The sequence below is a fragment of the Pteronotus mesoamericanus genome, unplaced genomic scaffold (assembly GCF_021234165.1).
Source record: "Pteronotus mesoamericanus isolate MK-2021 breed Mesoamerican mustached bat unplaced genomic scaffold, CSHL_Meso_final contig_90, whole genome shotgun sequence".
NCBI classification, from domain to species: Eukaryota; Metazoa; Chordata; class Mammalia; order Chiroptera; family Mormoopidae; genus Pteronotus; species Pteronotus mesoamericanus.
The window spans coordinates 15,448,555-15,470,403 of NW_026555277.1; the positions used below are offsets into that span (position 1 = coordinate 15,448,555).

The window sequence follows — 21,849 nt, forward strand, 5'->3', positions numbered from 1 at the left end:
TGTTCTGAGGGCAGCGAAGTTGTTTCAGTTCTAGTCCAGATGTGTTTCTGTAGCATAGACCAGACATACTTGAACACCTCTATCATCAGTTTATACAAGTTAGCCTGTCATATTAAGGTATAACTACATAAGAAGCATGCAAATGCTCTTCTTTGTTCTAGAAAAATACTGGTTTTTGAATGAATAAAACATTGCATCCACCACAAGTCAAGTAATGGATTTTTCCCTAAAGGCAATGGCCACATTGATACCATGAAGACTTTTTATATTCCCAGGACATAAAACTCTCAAATATGTGTCATCACAAATCAAGCAAAAATATACTGATCACTTATCAGTGTTCAGAAAAAAAAGACCAAGGCCATGTAGAGTTCTGTCTCTCATAAAAGAAAATAGCTATTTTGAATGAATCAAGGTGTTAAGCAAACAATTATCATTGCATGTCAACATTCCTAAAATGATCTCTAAAATGTTTCCCATGTATTAGGCTTTCTTAATTGAGTAGAAATGCACACTTCATGGTTTATATTGATAGTAGGTGAAAATTATGGTTTTTTTGAAGATGTCTGGCTATTGTTTTCTCATGAACACCATGATTATCTCTCCAGAGGGAATATGTGGCTGGGACCATTTTTTTTAAGAACAAAAGAGACAAAGCTCTTTAGAATTTCCAGACCTATACACGTTTGCACCACAATTCTCTTTCAAATGCAAGATGAGGTATGTATTGACTTAAAAGTGGCATAAAACCAGACATTCCAATCTTATGTTTGATGGAGTCTACATGACTCTAGAAATTGCCTGGATGTGCAATGATTTTTAAAAAATAATTAAATACTAGATATTCAGTGTAATCTTATAGATCTGTCCTTTTGCTTCTGAGGTTTTCATCCTTTTCAGGATCTTCCTTTTCAGTCCTGTATATAGACAATGAGCTTGGTCTTTATTCAGGGTCTCTCATAAACTATCATCTCAAATATTCTGTTACAATGAACAAGGATTGAATAATGTATGAAAAGCAAAGCTAATATATAGGTATAACATATTGGTAAATAATACTTAGATGTTCTTATGGAGATTCAAGATCAATTTTGTCTATGAGGGTATATCCAACTAATGTTGCTTTGGCTCTTCTCTGTTCTGAAAGACCCCTATGAGACCCAGGGCAGTTTGGGGGATATCTCCTGGCAGGCCTTCAATGGGTCCTGTGATTACTCAATAATCATCAAGGCCTTCTATGGATTAGACTCAATTCCATGAGTCACCCTAGGAGAGTCGAGACTCCTATGAACTTGAGAAATCATTGAGGCAGCTTTCACCATTAGGCTGAAAGCCTGGTATCAGAATTTGGTGTTTCATCAACAGCTAAGTCAAGAAGTTTTGCTTTAATTTGATAAGAGCTGAGGAAGAGCAAAATGATTTTAAAAATTGTAAAAAAAATCCTTGATGTGAAAGTGGAAAAGAAGATAATACACTGTCTTTGATTATTATTCAGTTCTGTCTAATGTTACATTCTAGCCATGAAATACAGTCTTTATATTTTGTGACTGTAAGGATGTAATAGGTTTAGCATTACTCAACTAAGAACAACCCTAAAGGCATGATCAGGGAGTTTGAAACCACTAGGGAAGATCTAGAGGAAGAGGCTTCACTGTCTTTGTTAGATAATGCTGCTGATTACATAATCACAGTGGAATTTTATACTCCATAAAAGGCAGTGGTGCACATACATACAAGTTAGTGCGGCATTAACCACATAATTGCACCAAACAGTTCTAGAGAGAGATGTACAGGAATCTTTGTCTCTATTTTTCTATGATAGGACTCAATTATAATTTTAATAAATAACTACAGTACAGAACATTCACAGTGCTAACAACCTTAATCTCTCTCTCTATATATACATACACACACATATATATGTGTGTATATATATATATACTTATCCTTACATGAGGAAATTTTTTCATTGCTTTTAGAGAGAGAGGCAGGGAGAGGGAGAAACACAGATGTGAGACAGAAGCATCAATTGGTTACCTCCCATGTGCACCAGATCAGAGATCATACACTCTCAGACTGGGGATCAACCTGTAACTTAGGTATGTACCCTGACCGGGAATCCAAACCACAGAGACCACAGCCTTTGGTTATGGGACAATGCTCCAACCAAGCAAGCTACACTGGCCAGGGCAATGATTCTTTTAATATTTCTACTCATGTTAAAAGCTATAATATACTCTGATTAAATATTACAATGTGTTAGTAATGTGGGAAGTGTGTCATGTTCAGTTTTGTTTGGTATAAACTAAATTTTTATGTTTTATCTCCAAAAGCAAAAATAAAATATAAAATCTGACCAAAGCTCTTCCTCAACTTAATTTTCTCAGAGAGGCCTAATCTTGTATAATAATATGAGAAATATGAGTCAGAGACTACAAAGCAATGGAAGTTCCATATGGCCTGCAACTCTTTGCCCCTGTCTCTAGGCTCTTCTTTCTGGTTCTTGCCCTCATCTCTGCGTGAGTTTACACGCATGCTTCACATCCACGCACAGGGAATAGCGGAAAAGGTACAGTGGGGAGACATGGGAAGGTGGTAAGAATATGAAAGAGGAAAGAGAAATATTAAGTGCTCCTAAAGCAGAGGTTCTTACAAGCAGGGGTTCTTGTAGTAAAGGGAGTCTCCTTACTGTCATCTAAAAAGTCTTCCTCCTCATCCTCCTTCCTCAGTCTCCTTTTGGTCTCTTCATCATAAATGAGACCCAGCAGATTGGCGGGGCTCTCACTTTCCCCGTGGCACAGCTCATTCAATCGGATGCCAATTGCCTACCATAGAAGAAAAAAACAGCATAAAGAATATCAGACTGTAAAGCAGGCTCTCCCATTACAGAGGACATAAACAACCAATTAATGGAAATTATTTCCAGCATGAGCCTCCTCTGTATGCCACAGTTTCATTATTATCATGTTTTCCAGTGTGCAAACCCACCAAAGGAAGGCATTGGTGCTCTCTCCAAGGTCATGGAGACTAAATACTCGGAGGAACTCGAATGATACCTTTATATACTCTTATAATTTTTTTTTCATTTACTCAGTGAAAATATTCTCATTTACTTAAGGTCCATTTATTTTATAGGTCTCATATGAGGGAGCATGCAGTCTTTAATGGAGGATTTTGTTGCAGTAAGAATAAGAAGTCACAGTTCCTCAGAGTACTACTGATTATGCTATTTTATGAGAATGTCGCTGTTGTGCTAACGATTGCGGAGGTTGGCAAGAATTCTGTACTGCAATTTTATTTATATCTGCTATTATATATGCACTTACTGGCTTTTTTTAATAGACTTTGTTTCTCCCCCCCCGAAGCTCTATGAATTAAAAAGAAATACTAACTATTCTTTCGGTAGGGCACCCAACATCAACATTAGTAATATGACTTTTAATAACTCAGCACATGGACAATATTAGTTTCATATAATGTACTTGTAAAACTAACACTTTTTATCAATTATTTTGAATCATCATGCACTATCATCTGATTTACCAAAAGGAATTTTCCATAAGAAGAGACAAAATACACTCTTTAATTTCTTTTAAATTCCAATTACATACCTTATGCAACAGTGGAAGAAACACAAGCATAGGGATAAAAGCTATAAAAAGAGCTAAAATGAACACTGAACTTAAAGTTTGACAGTTGGGTTACTCTGTGCATTAGCAAGAACAAAGTTCCAGCTAATTGTTTTCTTTCTTCTGTAACATTCTTCTCAAATACTCAGAACAGTTACTAAATTCTGGACATGTTAGAAATTACATTCACTCCTGGAAACTGAAATACAAAGATATGTCCAGAGTGTTTTAATAAAAACACAAGTTGTATAAACGGCTTGGCTATCTGGAAACAAAGAGGTCTTCTGAAACTCTAGAATTAAGTGAGGAGTAAGGAAAACCATATCAAAAGAAAGAAAGGATCGTAAACAGATATCATAGGATCTTAAAATTTTAGCCACGAGCCTGAAATGTTTTAAGCAAACAAAACAAAACATCAAAACAAAAACACACCACCTCAACAAAAGCCTTGTCCTGGAGCTTTTTGGAGAGACCCCCTCCAAAGGAGGAGACGTGCGGTAAGAGTTTGGAGGGAGCCAACACACTTAATGGTGAGAGTCAAAGGGGAAAGTTTCTGTATCAATCCTCCCAGGATGCTGAAAATAAGCATCCGAAGTTAAACCCACAATTCACAAGAGTTAAAGGGTTGCTAAAAAATGAGCTTTCTGGGATAATATGAAATGTCTAAATAATAATTTAGAGCTCTCTCTACATCTCTTCCAAGGCTAGAAAAATGCTTTATGGTTGTGTTTATTGCCTTCCTCATTTACCAGATATTTATTAAGTGAGTTAACTTCTAGGTTATAAATAAAACATAAAGTTGAATAAATTGTTATAGTACACCAGAATCTTTGTTCAATGTGACCAAATGGATAATAAATCTTCATGCAGGATGGTCACTGGGAATAGGGAAGGTTCGAGAGGTTGGAAGACCCGCTCAGGGTTACTCAGCAAGCTGCGGGCCAGGATTCACACACAAGACAGGGGCTGGCATTCAATGTCGTTTGCTCTTTCCCTGTAACAGATTTTACGGGGGACATAATAGTCTATTGGGGACATAATAACATAACACAATAATGCATTATGTGGTGAAAGAATTAATAAGTTTATTTGTTCAGAGATGGAGAGTTTAGATTCAATTTGGAAAATCATATAAAGTCTCACTGCTATAGATTTTGAAGAACTGGTGTTTTGGGTAATGGGGAAAGGAAAGAGCAGATATTCCAGATAGGGAGTTCTAAAAGACCTGTATTCAGGGAAATAAACTGACGTGTTCACAGACAGACAATTAAGCCATTTGGTTGAAGCACAGTTCTGTGAGAAGAAATAATGTACTGGAAAGCTGGAAAGGTAAATTGGGACCAGATCCTACAGTTCTTGAAGATGAACTTCATTTTACTTTCTGAAGGATGATAAAAGGTAGTTCCTGGGGGGAAAGGGGGACCTTATCACACATTCGAGGGACACTGTGCTGTGCTAGTTAACTAGAAATTCAAAGATAAACCAGGTAAACTGCTTTCCAAAATGAATGTAATAACTTGCTCTTATTGAACATCTCTTAGATGCAAAAGATTGAGATAAATGTTCTTTAGATACTTGTACAGTAGTTTATTTGACTTCAGCACCCACAATCTTGGTATGATTTGGGTGGAGGTTGTGGAAAGGGCCGTGATTCCAGGCTAAGCAACTTTGGTTTTATCCCGAGGGAGAAGGAGGGCCACTGAAGCATGTCAGTGGGTAGGAGGCACAATCTCATTTGCATTTTAGCCTCATCACTCTGACAGCAGTTTGGAAAATGAATTGGAGGGGACAAGTCTGGAGGCTGGGAGACAAGTATGAAAGTTCTGCTTTTAGATGGGCTATGCACGGAGGAGATCGTTTTACCCCCAATGTGTAGGAGTTGGTCTCCTGTGGGGAGGAGATCAAATGGGAAGATGCTTTATTGATCCAGATGAGAAATAACGAAGATGTGACCCAAAGGGATATTAGTAATGCGGAGGGAGTGAAATCAATAAGGGGAGGAGGTTTGGAATATGTTCAAAAGTTATCATTTTAGATGATGGTGGAATCATGAATGAGAATAGAAATTTGAGGAGGGGCTGCAGACAGGGGTGTGTTTATACGGGAAGAACAGCTCTGTTTTGGTCAGAGCGAGTAGCGGGTGAACGCCTCCAGAGTGCAGATGGCAGGGCTGACCGGGGCCCTGAAGGGTGGTGGATGGAGACGCCTGTGCTGCTGGCATACAGTTAGCAGTTGAAAACACAGGAATAAATGCAACCCTGGGGGAAATTATGCAGGAGGAAATTAGAAAATATCCTGGGAAAATACATTTATAGGCAGGAAGGACACAAGGACCAGGGAAGGAGACAGAGCGGGATAATAATGTTTAACTTCATAGATTTACTGGGAGAATTAAATGAATTAAAGATTATTTTCCCCTAAAATGTTTTGTTCAGTGCCTGGTACATAACAGGTACTTAACACAATTGTCTCAGAAACAAACAACAAACAAACAAACATAAACACAAAACGTCCTCACTTCACACAAGCACCCTCATTTTTATAGAAGAAAATCAGAAGCTCACGTCTCCCCACTGATAGAAGAGCTTGGCAGCGTTCCACTGTAGCTTCTGGTTCCGCTTGTTGCCCACGATGGGAGACCGTCCCCTGGACAGGCCCTTCTTGGTGATATTCACATGATGTCCTTTCATCCACTCTGGCCAGTTGCCACGGTTGCAGCGGTGGACAAATCGAGCACATTCCAGGAACAGCGCTGCTCTGGCTACCACAGGAGCTTCCTGAGTCGGGGTGTTAAGGAAAGAATAATGTGGGATTAATGAACAATAAAGTGACCCTAAAGAGAGTTACCATGCACTCTTAGTTTATTTCAGTTTCTCATTCAGTTGAGCTATATTTCCCTGGGTAGTGTTAATGTTGGCAACATATTAATGGGGAATATGGAAAATGAACCCATGAAAGAAAATTTGCATATTGAAGAACTAGACATTTTAAGTAGGTTTCTGTGTTTATTTTTCTCCTTTTGCAGAATCTCAAGTAATTTCATTACTCTTTTTGCATATTTAAGAGGCAGCTGGGATTTGAGTACGAGAGTGAAATAACTTTTAATGTTTTTAAATATGAAGATTTTATTAAACCTAAAATGTTAACATGAAGCAAACAAATACTCAATTTCTAGGACTAGTATTATGCTGACCAAGGGTGTCAATAGTGATTTTGTTCCAGCAATAATCTATAATCTATGATTATCTGTACACTCCAAGAAAATACAAGTGCTCCAGAGTATTTTGACCAGTAAGAAAAGGAAGTGCTTACTAGGTTTTGTTGAGTTACTCTTCCCCCCAACCCCAACTTTGTCATGAATAACAGACCAAATCTGCTTAAACAAGCAGGGCTTTAACTGAGAATGTTTGATACAGAGAGAATTATTTAATTGGTAAATAAAAACCTGAGCATTTCAGAAACTCATGAACATGGCTCTATCTTTTCATATCAAGATGTACTTGAAAAAAATAAAAAAACAACTTTCAGTTGTTGCCGGGAAACTAGTAAGGATCAGGTATCTACTAAATTCTTTATAAGATAAAAAAATATTTTTAATAAGGGAAGGGGTGTTACGTTTCCCATAGAAGGTCAACAGGTCACAAGGATATATACATTGACATTTAATGGGTATTTTGACTTGTGCCAGTTTTAAAAAATACATCACCATATTAGCCATGACCTCAGAATTATCTGATAACCATAGGTTGCTTAGTAACCATAGGTTACTAAGCAGCTACATAGTAACTACAGGTTACATAGAGGGTAACAGAAAGACTCAATTACATGGTAATTAATTTTTATTAACTGTAATTCTTAATTATCACAACTTTATGATCTAGAAATAATATTCTCATTTTAATATTTTTCAAAATGCAGTATAATTTTTCCATTATCATAGAGCTGACATGGGGTAGACATAGGATTCAATCCCCAGTCTCTCTGATTCCCAGGTCTGTGCTAATTTCCCTTTGGTGTCTACATTGTCTTAATTTGTACTCATATAAATCTTGGTAAACGATGGTTTCTAAAGTGCATGTAGAAAGACGTTGCTTAAAAATGAAACATTAATGTCAGGTAATGTTATTTTTCTTAAACACAAATATATGATCGCATCATCTTCCCCTTCAAAATCTATTACTGACTCCATCCACCTCAATCATAAATAAAAAAGATACCCAGTCTTTGTTATTTGGTTCATCTCCCCTTCTATGCTTATCTCAAACAGTCTGTCATCCAGTTATGTCAAACTGGTAATAGTCTCCCAAATATGACATCTCATACCTTTCCATTTGTTGCTCCTATGGCTTTCAGAGCCTTGAAACCCTCTTTCCATCTGGCAAATTCCCACTCTTAAGATTTGGTTTAGTTACTTCCTCTAAGAGGTCTTCCTTAACCCTTCCCTCTTCAGGCTACTTTAGCCTTTGGTTGGTTACTTCATAATTCTGAATACCATAGTATCTCAAATATATGGGATGATTCAAGTAAGTTAGTCCATAAACATTTTGTCATTGTCTACAACTTAAAATCAATCCATCAAGAAGAATTCCAATATGACATATATTTATAAACAAATGCCTTTACAAAGCGTATGATGAATTGTCAGAACATACAAAGTAAGCCTGTGTGAAAAGGCAGAAAACAAGATGAACACTCATGGTGAGAATCTATCATAAATAAACAAGTCACGCTAATGATGAGACTGCATCATCAACTGTGTTGGTGCCTAGCCTTGGTAGCAGGTCACAGGGATAAAGACTTGTGACTGCAAAGTCTCAAATGACTTTTTGCATCAAACCTTATCAATATTGTCGTGTCTTAACATACAGACTAAATATCTACATTCTTCTTGTATTAAATATTTACTTTATGAAGCATATCAGATATGCGAATCTGTCTCTTGTAAAGACATGGACATCTGTCCCTAAAAATGAATGCCAGTCTGTAGGGCAAGGCAAATGATACAATTCATTCTTTGCCTGATGCATTTTGACACATTCCCAACATAAAGCAATGGGATTCATTGTTTAGTGACAGGAAGACAGAAACAACACTGCCAGGAAGAACATTATGTTATGAACTCTGGTTCCTTCAGGGTAAGCAAGGGAAACTTAGGCTCACTCAAAATGTATCCAGCAGAGGATCCTTTTATTGCCCTTAACTATGATATGACACTGAGAAGATTAACAATAAATGAATGAACAACCCAAACTGCAATGTGTAGCTTCCTATATATTTTGGCTTGCCTTGTTTAGAAAAAATGGCTTTATTTGCTTAGGAAAGTCAAGGTATTTTGAATGAAAAGCAATTTCAATTCTCTGTTCTCAAAACCTTATGAGAAAACTTGGATATCGTCAGTCATTGGCGCTAGGAAATCCCACTCTATGCTTGGAGATGGAGTTGAGATCAGTATGAAAATAATTCCCATTAACTCTATAGCGCAACATGAAGGGGAGTGTAGGTTCTTATCTGATGAATTTTATCCATGTAAGTTGCAAAACCCAGTGACATTTGGAAATGTCACTGTCTGCTTTATTTATTTATTTATAATCCTCATGAGCCTCGTGGATGAAAACAGGCTTGCGAATCTTACTGTCAAGATGGCAGTAAATAATACCAACTTCTGAGAGACTGTCATGTGCATATGACTATACAGATGACTGAAGGAGGTTTTCAGGTACAAAGCTAAGGGCTTTAATGTGCATCCCAGCAGAAGATACTTAGGAACAAGTACTGACTTCGCTATGCATGTGAAAAGCATTCAAGGGGTTCTAGTGTAGGTGTGGTCATGCAGAATTATATTTGTTGTGAGTATCTTTCAAAGTGTAGTTCAGAAAGTACGGATTTTAGAAGCAGGGTTATGGAGTACCGTGGACAAAGGATTCTTTCTGGACAGAAAGGAAAGCCATTTTTTTCCCCTCTTCTGTTGGAGCTTACCTCTTATGGCTCAGTGCAATCTGAAGAAGCAGCAAAAAATGGAGGCATGACAGAATGGATAGGGATGGACTCACATCACAGAGAAAAACAGCACAAATGGAGAGAAATGAATCGGAAGAATGCTGCATGGCTGAAAAGAACCACAGAGTATCAGAGGCATGGTTAAAAGTGAACATCTACACACACACAGAATTCGACACCACTGGCATACCACAGAGAATTTTGCTGAGGGTCCTGAAAGAAAATAGGCGCATTTAAATTTCTTCTTTCTTAAGAGCATGTCTGCCAGATCACCTTTTCATAGGTCCCAGACAAGCGAGAATCAGTTTTAACTGGGAAGACAAAATATTAGGCAGAACCATATGGAATTCCCCATTCTGGAGGTTGAAAATCGTTGAATGCTAACAATTTCACGATTCGATCTTATATGAGGTGTTCTCTGCAACGGCTACACCGTTGTCTAGTTAAAATTACAAAATGTCATGCCATTTTACAGTTTGAATTCCTCTAACATTCTACAATGAGGAAACTTCAAGTGTCACGCCACTTCTCAACTTTCTTTGTCACTTTTTCCTGCCTTTTATAAGATCGTTATGTATATTGAATGTTTCCTTTATGAAAGTGAAGCAGAGAATTGGAATACCAATTTAAACAGCTGTGCTTTATTTTGCCTGGGGACCTATAGAATCTTGTTACCACAATACGGTGGTTAATTGAAGATTATAATTGCATACATTCCTTTTCCTCTAGGACTATATCTAAACTTATTATGTGAGAAGAAGCCTGGACTGATCCTGAAAACTCATATAACAACACTGAACAGGAACTAACGTTTCAAAGAATGAATATTTTATGTTGGCCCCTGAGGAATTACATAATTTTTTTTTATTGCCTTACCAAAAAATATAAAGCTCTTGCTGGTGCAGGATACCTATTTATTTAAAACCAGTGGGAATAAGCAGTTATTGTGGGTTATACTGTGCATTGAAATCTAGTTTGCTGGAGGGCTTGTGCTTGTGAGCCGGTATTTATTACTTAGTCTGTATTGATTCTCGGCCTGTCCAAGATCATTAGGGAACTGACAAGCTGCTTCCGCCCCGTCATTGCTACAGTACCTGGGGGCAGCTGAAACGATCAGTTGTCAGGCGACTGGCAGGCAGTATTGTCTAGGGCACAGTCTGGATGGTTAGTCATTTTAACACTTACTCAGATCATGCAAATATTTTGGGTAAGAATTTAAAAAAAACCAAGTGAGGACTTCTGTTTCTGAAAATATGATGGATTAAGTGAGAAGAAAAACTTCTTCTTGTGATTTAGACACTTAAAATACTGGATAAAATATCCAAAACTCTTTTCATTTTGTTTTTGCTTTAGTGTCTAACATGAGATAATAGACCAGTGAAGAGCAAAAATGATAAGAAAGTAGAATTCTGGGGTGGGGGTGGGAGGAGAGGTGTGAGCTGGCTTAGGGGTATTGACCTCAAGGGTTTCTGCTGACTATATGACTAAAGAGAGATGGGAGCATGGGTTTTCAATAGGCCACAAATTAAACGTCTGTGTCCCAGAGGAATAGGAGGCCAGGTAATACAGTCCTACCCAAAGCCAAGATCCCAGGTGGAGGCCACTCTCACTGGATGAATGATAAATAGATCTGTTCTACAGAAGTAGGTTTACTGAGTGACTACCCTTGGCTCTGGGTAGGAGAGATAGAGAGAGATAGATATAGAGATAGAGATGATAGATAATAGAGATAGAGACAGAAAGGAAGAAAGAGAGAGGGGGAGATGGAGAGGAAGAGAGGGGGAATGGGGGGAAGGAGGAAATCTTTTAGAATTCTTAATCAAAATCCTATATTCTCATAGAAGTTTGGACTAGAATGGGCACTACTTCCATGTTCTGTGCCCTCAAAAATACAGTTTAAAAAATGATGTTAGGTTGGTGATGTTTCCAGGTGCTCGAAAAAAGAAACAGAAATCCTCTCTGGAGGAATACTTTAAACCAATACTTCTCAAATCTTCAAACTTGAGAATGCATAAGGGTCGCTTTGGAATACGGATAAAATAGAGTCTTTGGCCCCACCCTGGAGATTCCGATGCCGTAGATCTGTTGCAGGGCCTGAAAATGCGCATTTCTAACTTGCTCACAGATGAGGCTGGTATTGTTGGTCCACTAAATAACACTGTTTTTTTAACACAGATCTTAAAGAATTTTCACAGATAAAGTTCCAAAAAGTTAAGCTTACGTTAAAAATACGCTTTAAAAAAATCCAACCTGAGTAACAGATCAAACAACAAAGTGTAGAATCAAATCCACAAACACTGCAACCTTGCGAATCATAGTGTATCAAATACAGTTAAAGATTTAAACGTGAGTGTTGAAAGTATAGTGAGGAATTAATTTATCAAAGTTGACCAGGCAACTTAAAACAAGAATCAAACAGAACTTTTACAAATAAAAAATGTAGTACTTAAAATTTTGAACTCAATGGAATAGATTAAAACACTCATTAGGTCAAGTTTTTCCAACTTTTATTGACCACTGGGGCCAGATAATTCTTTCTTTGTAAGGGGTGCACTGTGTTTTATGGGATGTTATCAGCATCTTACATATCTATCAAATAAGTGCCAGCAGCAATCCCCAGGTTGTGGCAATTCCTCCAGACATCACTAAATGTCCCCTGGTGGGCAAAACTTCTCCTGGTTAAGAATCATGGGATTAGATACAGTTGAAAAACGAGAAAAAACAGAAGTGCTATGTCAAAAAATTACCCAGGATACCGCACAGAAAAAGATATAAAAATATAAAAGGTTGCCAAAAACAGAGGATAAAGTGAGAAAAGTCTATCACACATCTTTCAATTTAGAGAAGTAAAGATAAGAAAAAATGTGAAGGTCACAATCTTTGAAGAGATAATAGTTGAAAAATTTTCAGAATAGATGTAGTATGGCAATTACATGATTCAGGGGCTTAATGGATCTCAAATAAGAAAAATAACCTAGAAACTTTTTAGTGAAATGGCAAAATATCAGTAATAAAGTTTTTATTACACTGTTGGTACCTGTGTTTAATTGTTGCAACTATGAAATGTACTTTGGCACCATAACAGTAAAATTATGACTGAATTTCACTCTTAGGTATATTTAGAAAACTATGATGAATCAAGGCCCACATGGAATAATTTTCACAGAGGCATTGTTCAAAATAGCCCAAAACTTGAAAATATAAAAATGTACATCTAATATAAAATGGTATATAAATTGTGGTATATCTAAACAAAAAAATATCATTCTGAGTGAAAATTAATATATTAATTCTAAATGCAACCAGGATGAACTCAAACTTCATGATGAACAAAAAGAGGATGGCATGGTTTAAATGAATTTCAAAACTAAGCAAAATAAAACAACAAAACAAAACAATATATTACTTAGGGATACAGATTCATGTGGTAAAATAAAGAAAGCATAGGAAAAACTTTTTAAAAGTTTAAGAGGGAATTATCTTCTGGGAGGTAGGGCTTTGTGGTCAGGGAAGGGAATGCAGGCGACTTTAAAGAAACTGGAAATGTCCTATTCTTGAAGGTATGTGCTGTATATGTGACATAAAATTTTTTTCTTTAAACTCTACATATTTATACTATATATTATTTTTATGCTACATTTTATAAAAAGAATATTTTTTTAACTTGATAATAGGAATACCACTAGTTAAGTGAATAATTTAATGATTTTGTTTTGGTTATTACTGAATTATTTCAACTTGTGATTCAAAAAAGAACACAATATTATTTGACTTTGATAGTTCCTCTTATGAGTATATTTGTATTTCCTTGAAAGGAGCTAATTTGCATTGATCACCAACTAGCCTTGTGATGGTAAGCTCCAACGTGGAATAAACTTGATGCAGTGACCTTAAAGGGTGGCCATATGGTACCAAAGGGTGACCTATGGTAACAAGTGTCTCATTTTCCTGGGACAGTTCCAGCTTATGTCTGTGAAACTGGTACAGTTATTGATAGCTCTCCTTTTCCCTCTCAAAAGTGTCCCAGTTTGGATTAAAATTATATAATCATTCCTCCTAAAGTGATCTACTTATGAAGTTATATAATTTAACATGAATTAGGTTTTCTCCATCCCACAGACTAGGGAGACTTCTATGGTCTTACTGATTTTTTTTCCATTGATTTTCTTATTTTCATGAAATTGAAAAAATTCATAAAGCAAACTGACATTATTATTAGTATTATTCCTGCTATACAATTACCAAAAAATTAGAAAACACTATATCTGTACATGTTATATATTCCACTGGATAAAAAAAGATAGAATATTCACTTAAAATACATAGAGAACAGACAGAAGTACCTTTTGTTTGAACTGTTTTTCTTTTTTGTGCTTGTAAATTAAATAAACCTAGAGATAAAATGAGTTCTTTCTAAAACATGTCTTTTTAAAAATGCCTCATATTTGCATCTATTAAATATATACCAAAGAGCATGAGGAAGAGCTGTGCTGGACTTAAAATTAAACAAATTATCCCTAAGTTTAATGGTCATAGCAATACTGACAAGAGGACTGTTTAAAACAAAAACCTTTAGATTGGCAAGACTTTGAACATTGACATGTGTAGTATTTTTTTTCATTTAATAACACTTTAGATTCTGAAGAAAGTTGCGAGCTTGAAAAATAACAGTTAAACTCTATGGTTAAGGCAACAAAATGAAAACTGAAATAAAAATTATGTCATAATGCAAAAACTATATTTAAGCTGTCCTTACAAATTAAGTGCAACATCCAATAAAAGCAAACAATAAAAGAGATGGGAAAAAGTGTCGAACTAGAATATGATGATGAACTGAACACATTCATTTTTACCTTCCTCTCCCAAATCCTAACTGATGAAATGGCAGAATGTATAGCTATATTTGTATCTGCATCTCTATCTATATCTGTGTCTATATCTGTATTGTATCTGCCTATCATCAATGTATCCACCTATGTCATCTCTATCTATATCTATGTCTGTATATATTTCTATATTCATATTTCCATCTGTTAGAGTTATAGATAATTCTATCTATATTTACATATGTATATGATTAGAACCACAAATGCATTGGAAATCATATTTTAAAAGTGAAGCATTTCTGAAAGACAGGAAGCCAATGCAATCAGACATTAAGTGACGCCAAATACAGAGGAAATAATAGTTAAAAATACATTTAGCAGAAGACATTTATGAAAGAGAAACCCTGAGAAACTCCTAACCCAGATCATAGGTATCAATGCTGTACAAATGCCAGGAAACAGAATATGACTTTAATTCAGCACAGGACATGCAGCTACAGTTCCCTTCCTCTTGTCCTACTTGTCAGAATTCACAAGTGATTTCAGCTCTTTCACTTTCTTGTACTCCAGAAATGATATTTAAGTGTGCTCTTGTTTGAGAAACATTTCCAGGCTTGGTCCTTTCCTCTTACATAAAGAAATAAGATAAATAGTGAAGGTGCTTTATAGACTCTCATGTGTAATAAAAATGTTACTATTGTTGTCTTACCACCACGTCTGCCGCCACCGCCACCAGCACTCCTATCGTGACTACCATCACCACCATTGCCACCTATCCAATTAATTCAACTAGCCAGGTCTCCCTGGCTTCTCTCTGCCTGATAATGGAAACCACTGGACTCCTTTAAACTTGGACTGATTCTGACCTCTGGAATTCTGACTCTGACCTCTGCATACTCTTTGGCTTTGACCTGGAATCAATGACTCTCAGGTATACACAGAACTTATACTAATCACTCACTTCTTGATCCCCCTGTACACTGGTCCCCACTGAATCCAGTCTGATGACAAAGAGCTCATTAGATCCCAATGCAGCTACTTCATCACTGGGCATCTACAATGGTCAGAAAATGCCTCTTTTACTTTGAGGCTCAAAAGACATTGCTTATAAGCATCAAGTTACCTTTATTGCATTTCTTACCATGAGATTTGTAATATTGAGAAGGTCAAGCAGGGCCAAAGTAGGTTCCACCGGAAAATAAAAAAGGAGAATCTAGTGGTCTGGTTTTATTTGGGGGAAGTAAAATAAATTTTAAGTTTTCTATGGGATTCAGCCTACCTTAATGATAAGAATCAAGCTCCAATCAGGAACAGAATATACCTGCATCTGGAAACCTCTGTCTCACATCTCTTTGCAAATTCTAAGCATTATAGTAATTGGAAATCGGACAGATATGGAACCATTCGATGAGAGGGAATGAAATCTCAACATCCAAGGGACTTGATTATCAAAGTATTCATCAATATTCATAAAATAATCTCCATTCAGAAACCAAGTATCAATTTGTTCTATTGGTGTTATTTTTCAAATCCTCAAATGTGAGCCTTCCTTGTGACAGGCCTCACTTTTCTCCTATGTCCATATATCATACATAAATCCTAAAAGCTTTCCTTGTAGGAAGCAATTATTTCTTTTGTTTCTGTATCATCAATAAATGTTAATAAGATCATTCTCATTACTCCAGTAAAGAGTCTCATTTTCCCAGTGATAATGAACTAATTAAGATTGAGCTCTTGACATTGTTGTTTTCAAAAACAGTTTTGAGGGGGGAGTCCAGGAATCTTCTGATATTATAATCTAGATTTTGTCTATAACTAAAATTTTCTTGGGAGATGTTCCGTAGCTTTCATCCAATTCTAACAAAACAAATCAAAACAAAACAAAAAAGCAAAACAAAACTATGAGCCCAAAATGTTTAAAATTACTGCTTTGGGTGGGGGTGAATATGCAGTGTGAATGTTTAAAGTTGAAAATCTGTCTTTTTCTATGATAAATTATTCATTCGTAGCCATGTAACAGTAAGGCTCTTTTGAAGATTCCAATGTTTTTGGACCCTTAAAGACCATTCACAATCTTTTTTATTATGGAGATCATATACATTTAAGCACATTTTCAATGTATCAAGAGAGACTCATTCTGATTGAAGCTTTTTTTTTTTTTAAACAGAGGAAGCATATGATATTGCTAAAAGAGTCCTAAATGGAATCAGAAAACTGGCTAATAGTTCTAGCACTGGCTGGCTTATGTGACCTTGAGCAAAGTCACCTCGGCTCTTGCGGCTTTTGTTCTCTCATGTGGAAAATGTGTGAATGAAAAGAACCGCTTGAGAAAGTCCATTGCATGACAGATATTTATGCGGGGATCTCAGCTCCAGATCTCTGAAAGTTGGGGCCTAGACCTTTCCAGTGAGTGAGGGACAATCTGTTATCACTGTCCTCAGGTACATACTTCACTGACAGTTGTCCAAATGCTATTTGTTACCCCATCATTTTCCAGTGTGTATGGCCTCTATCTTTCAATTTTTCAATAGTATGTTGAAATTATATGGTTTATTATTATTTTCCTTAATCTTAACGGGAAGTTGCTGGAGAAATCTGATGCCTTAGTCCTCTAGAAACTTCCAAAGTAGCTGTGACTTTATGATTGAGACAAACCTATACAGACATGGCAATACTGGAACTCTACAAGCTTAAACCACCTGTAAAGTGCTAATGCACAGTCATTATTGTGTATTTAACAGCTGTTCAACTAGCTTCTGTCATCTTTATTTTCTTAATCACATTTAAACTATGAGGCAAAAAAAGAATTTATTATTTTTGCATGTTTAAAAGTATGTTTCTATGGTAATCTTACATAATTTTTAAATGAGAGCAGTAACATGGTAGAGTAAAAACTAGAAGGTCTGTGAAGACAGACTTCAGTTCCAAAAATGCCTCTGTTGTTTGCTGGCTTTGTAGCCCTGGCCTGTTACTTGGTCTTTCTGAGTTTCCATTTTTTTTTTCCTTTGGAAACAGAGTAGACATACAGTAAGTGTTAATCACTTGTTGATCAACCATAGAATACTGTCCATTAGGATGTCTGGGAGATAGATCATTAAACACTATAACCTTCATAAGGAAAGGTGCAAAATAGATGAAGCTCTCCATTGAGTTTTGTTGTATTATCATTAAGAGCTACTACCAGGCTGGGTACATAGAAAGCTCTCAATAGACATTGGTTGAGTCTGTTCCTTATTATATGGTGAGTATCTTGTAAGCCACACTGACTCCAGGCTTTTAAATTCTACCATCCATGCCAGTTAATATAACTGATAATGTGAAGGACTGACCCTCCTCCTCCGTTACTACATCTAGTCCAAAATTACATATTATTGAGGGAGGGGCCAAGGAGTGCTCCACTCACCATTGTTGCTCTCACTATTGTCCTGTTATTCTAAGACTTCCTTCTGTACCTCAGTCAAATGCTGCCGCTTCCATTGCTGCTAACATCATGTAATGCTGTCTGATATTTTATACCCAGGCAACATTATCTAATCATTGCAGCTCTATTAGTTGTAATATAGGAATTTATGGGCATTTTAATGAGCATTTTTTAACTGTTAAGTAAGAGGGGGCATACTTTATTGGCTATTAGTTTTTTCAATGAACTGGTTGTTCATGTACTCACCCATTTTTTGAATGTTTGTTTGTATTTTTTAATTGTCTACATTTTACAGTCACTGTAGCATACATCAGCACATACTGAACATTTTAGAATTTACAAATATATTTGCAAAGGCCAATATCCAGGAATGGAAAACTGAAAAATTTTAATAATGCTAAGTCATCATTTTGGGTGATTACAGTGGTATTTGCATTTCAGGCTTAAGTGAATCTACATACCTCGAAGCCACTGAGTATCTTGAAAACAAAAGTTGCAAATGTCACAGAAAAAAAAGTCATGAATTTTATTAGGTTTGGATAATTACATAAGGCTTGGATGATTTTCCAAGGTTCCAAATATGAGTAGCCAGTGGTCACTTATTCCTGTTTTATAAAACCTAGAAAAGGGATCATTTTGATATGTATACTTAAAGTTGTTTTTTTTTAAATAAACATGTACTTTAGAAATACAGTAAATAAAAGATATTGAGAGGTTGAGTTAAAAACTTACATCTGGACCTAATTTCCAAAAAACACTTTCTAAACAAGGTCCACTTTATACTCTTTAATCCCTTACATGTACATAGTACCATGTGATGTTCAATGCACTTTTGTGCAATTTTCGTGCTTTATGTTTTCCCTCCAAATGATAAACCAAGACTTAGAATTTAAAGCATATATGATAGATAGAAGACTAAGAACAGCGTAACAATAATAATGGCCTACTTTATTGAGTGGTTACTATATTCCAGTAAAGCCCTTTATTGAGGGCTTTACAACTAATAATCTGCAACCAGCCCCGGGAGGTAGCTATAATATTATTATTACTTCTACTCTATTTTCAAAGGTTTAGCTAGTCGATGTTGGCACAATTTTAACATAGGTAGTCTGATTCCAGAGCCCCCACATACTTTTAATCGTGATGGTATACATTCTACTTCCCAAAAGATATTAAGATTTTCTTCTTCCTTTTCTTCCCTTACCTCACCCCCTTTCTTCCTCTTTTCACCAGTAATGCTGAGAAAACAAAGCAAAACATAACCCCAAAGTTAGGGTTAGGATTAGGGATTCACGCTTTCCTCCATTAGCAGAATTCACTGGAATTGGAAACCATGTGAGCAAATTTCTCCAAAAACTTACAAGATCCAGGGCGGCTGCCAGGATGGAAGCATCAGGAATGGTCCCTGGCTCACAGCAGTTTAACAAAAATTGAAAGCGTTTCATGCCCTGTCGGATTGCTCCAAGATTCACCACGTTTTTGCTTTTTCCGCCATCTTGGTTGGAAGACAGATGGTCATCAAAACTGTGGCAACCTGTCATGGAGGAATGAAGGAAAAAGGGTGTAAAGAATCACAGGTTTAAAAAGGGCCTCAAAATTGTAACAATGTGCTTTCTCTAGTGCTGGCCTGAAAAGACTCTCCCTAACCGCACCTCCCTTCTCTTTATTTTAACGCTTATTTGGACAAACACTGACTTTTGGGAGTCTGGAGGCGCACGGCATGTATAATGCAGGGTTTTACATAAGTAATCAAATACAGGGTCTGATCATTTTGCTACCAGGTTCTCTTCTTTAATCCTTGTAAGAACTCTTGGTATACTTAAAATAATTCTTCCTGTAATCAACAACCAACTTCCATTTTCATGGAAGATGCAATCACTGTACAATTTCAGACCTGTTACATAAATTGAAATCAAGGACAATATTTTGATATATCAGTTACAATGCAAACACTCACTGACTATTACCATTGTAAAGGACCTTAGGGGTTGGTCATTAAGTTCCAGGACTTCCAAACCAGTCTGTGCATCAGAATTATCTAGAAAGCTCCTGAATCTCATCTGGACCTTCAGAATCTCTGGAGGCAGAGTGTTAAAATTTATGCTTTGAGAAGCCTCCTAGATGACAACTATGTGGCCAGCAAGGCTCCACAACTGTGGTGGGAGGTTTGCGGACAACCGGTCCCTCCCTTTTTATTTTTCCATAGTTCTGCTGCCTACAGAGAAGAATCAGTCTGGAGCTTATTAAAATTCAAAACATCAGGTCCCATCACTAGAGATCCTGATTTCATGGATGGGGTTATGGCAGGGGGGAGCTATGTATATTTTTAACAAACACTCCACTGATTTTGATGAAGAAAATCAAAAGGTCACACATTAAGGGAAAATGATACAAATAGCATTTTTCATCATTTTTATCAGCAAGTTCATTTTTAAAAACCTAAATATCTCATGACTTTTCTACAGCTTCTAGTATAGATATTTTTAATTTTTCTTATATAAGGTTATTATGTTAAATATCATTTTTAAAACCAGGCCCACGCTCCTTCTCATAATTCTGAAATGTTCTTCCGACACCTAAAAATATACCCCTATTGATTTAGAGCTTGATTTAATTTGTGCTTACACCATTTATTTATGTTACCAACTCCGGGTTCTCACTGAGAGGCCATAGAGCTGATTCCCAGAAACGGCTTTCTCGCCTCTTCTGTCAAGAATGCCCTCATTACTCCCACCCACGGCCCCACCGCCCCCAGCTGGCTCAGTACAAAGGCAAATGTATCTACAGTATCTGGGATTTGTTTTAAAACACATTTAAAAAAACCATAGACTATAGATGAAGCAAATATGGAAAGGTTTTAATTATTACTTCAAGTGCTTGATGAATATTTAGGATCGGTTGGACTATTCGTTTAACTTTTTGGTCCACGTTTGAAAATTTTTATAAGCACAAAAAAATGGCTCAGGATTTAATTAAAATACAATTATTAAAATTTCCCATATGTCATCCTTTTTCAGGTGAAAATATTCCATATTCAAAATTCTATATTCAACACCTTCAGTATTTTTTTTCATTTAATGTAGCATATTTTGTATCAATTGCAAAAGGAAGTAGCACAAGGAAAATCCGGTAGTGGAAAAATTCAAAAGACAGAATCTCAAGAGGCATGAACAAGGAATGGCTAAAAGCTACTAATGAGGAACAAACATTTCCCGGACAGCCTTATTTCTAGATGGTTGCCTTTCAAATGCTACCCTGTGTACTCACTGGGCACCACCAAAGCAACCAGAACAGGTAACTCCTGTTATTCTTCTTATCTATATATCACTTTATTGATCACTTATATACAGCCCTTTAATAATTATACTATCAGAGGAAATACCATCATTAAAAAATTATAACAGTCCCTTATACTTTGAATTTGATAGACCCTCAAATAGTGAATCTAGTTGTTTTATTATTTATTACTATAATTAAGATTTAAAATATATTAGGTATTAAAATACTTAAAAACTATGCTGCAAGTAAAAGCTTACAATGGAAAATGCCCATGGAATTTATATAGTATTATTAGTTAAAAATACAATATTTGCTATCATTTTTGAGGGCTTGTATGTACCAGGTACTATATAAAATATTTTATAATTTATCTTGTTTATATTTTGTAACAGATCTATAAAATACATCTTTAAAAATGATTTAAAAAAAGAGAAAGAGAGCGGAGGAATGAAGAGGCAGAGAGAGACAACAGAAGAGAGAATATAGCAACAAAGAGAGAAGGGACCAATAGCCCAGTCAAAGTTCATGTAGTAGAAAGTTATGAAGTCAGAATTCAAATCCAGTCCTGAGGAGCACATGCAGGCACCCTGACCATTGTGATGCCTGCATATCTCCAGAATACCCATAGGTTTGTGGTGAAGGAGGTCAGACATTTATACCCTGCTAAGGTAGTGATGATGGCAGGCAAACTTCTTGT

General features: G+C 36.3%; 1 protein-coding gene across 1 annotated transcript in view; it reads right to left on the minus strand.

The window, feature by feature from the left end:
- UNC80 (unc-80 homolog, NALCN channel complex subunit) overlaps positions 1 to 21,849 on the minus strand; it is a 180,644-nt gene that overhangs the window by 98,019 nt on the left and 60,776 nt on the right. Inside the window, exons 22-24 of the mRNA XM_054585709.1 lie at positions 19,235 to 19,407; positions 6,194 to 6,406; positions 2,690 to 2,825 (exon numbers count right to left, since the gene is read on the minus strand). Coding sequence (XP_054441684.1) covers positions 2,690 to 2,825; positions 6,194 to 6,406; positions 19,235 to 19,407 — 522 coding nt within the window. The remainder of the gene's footprint in view (positions 1 to 2,689; positions 2,826 to 6,193; positions 6,407 to 19,234; positions 19,408 to 21,849) is intronic.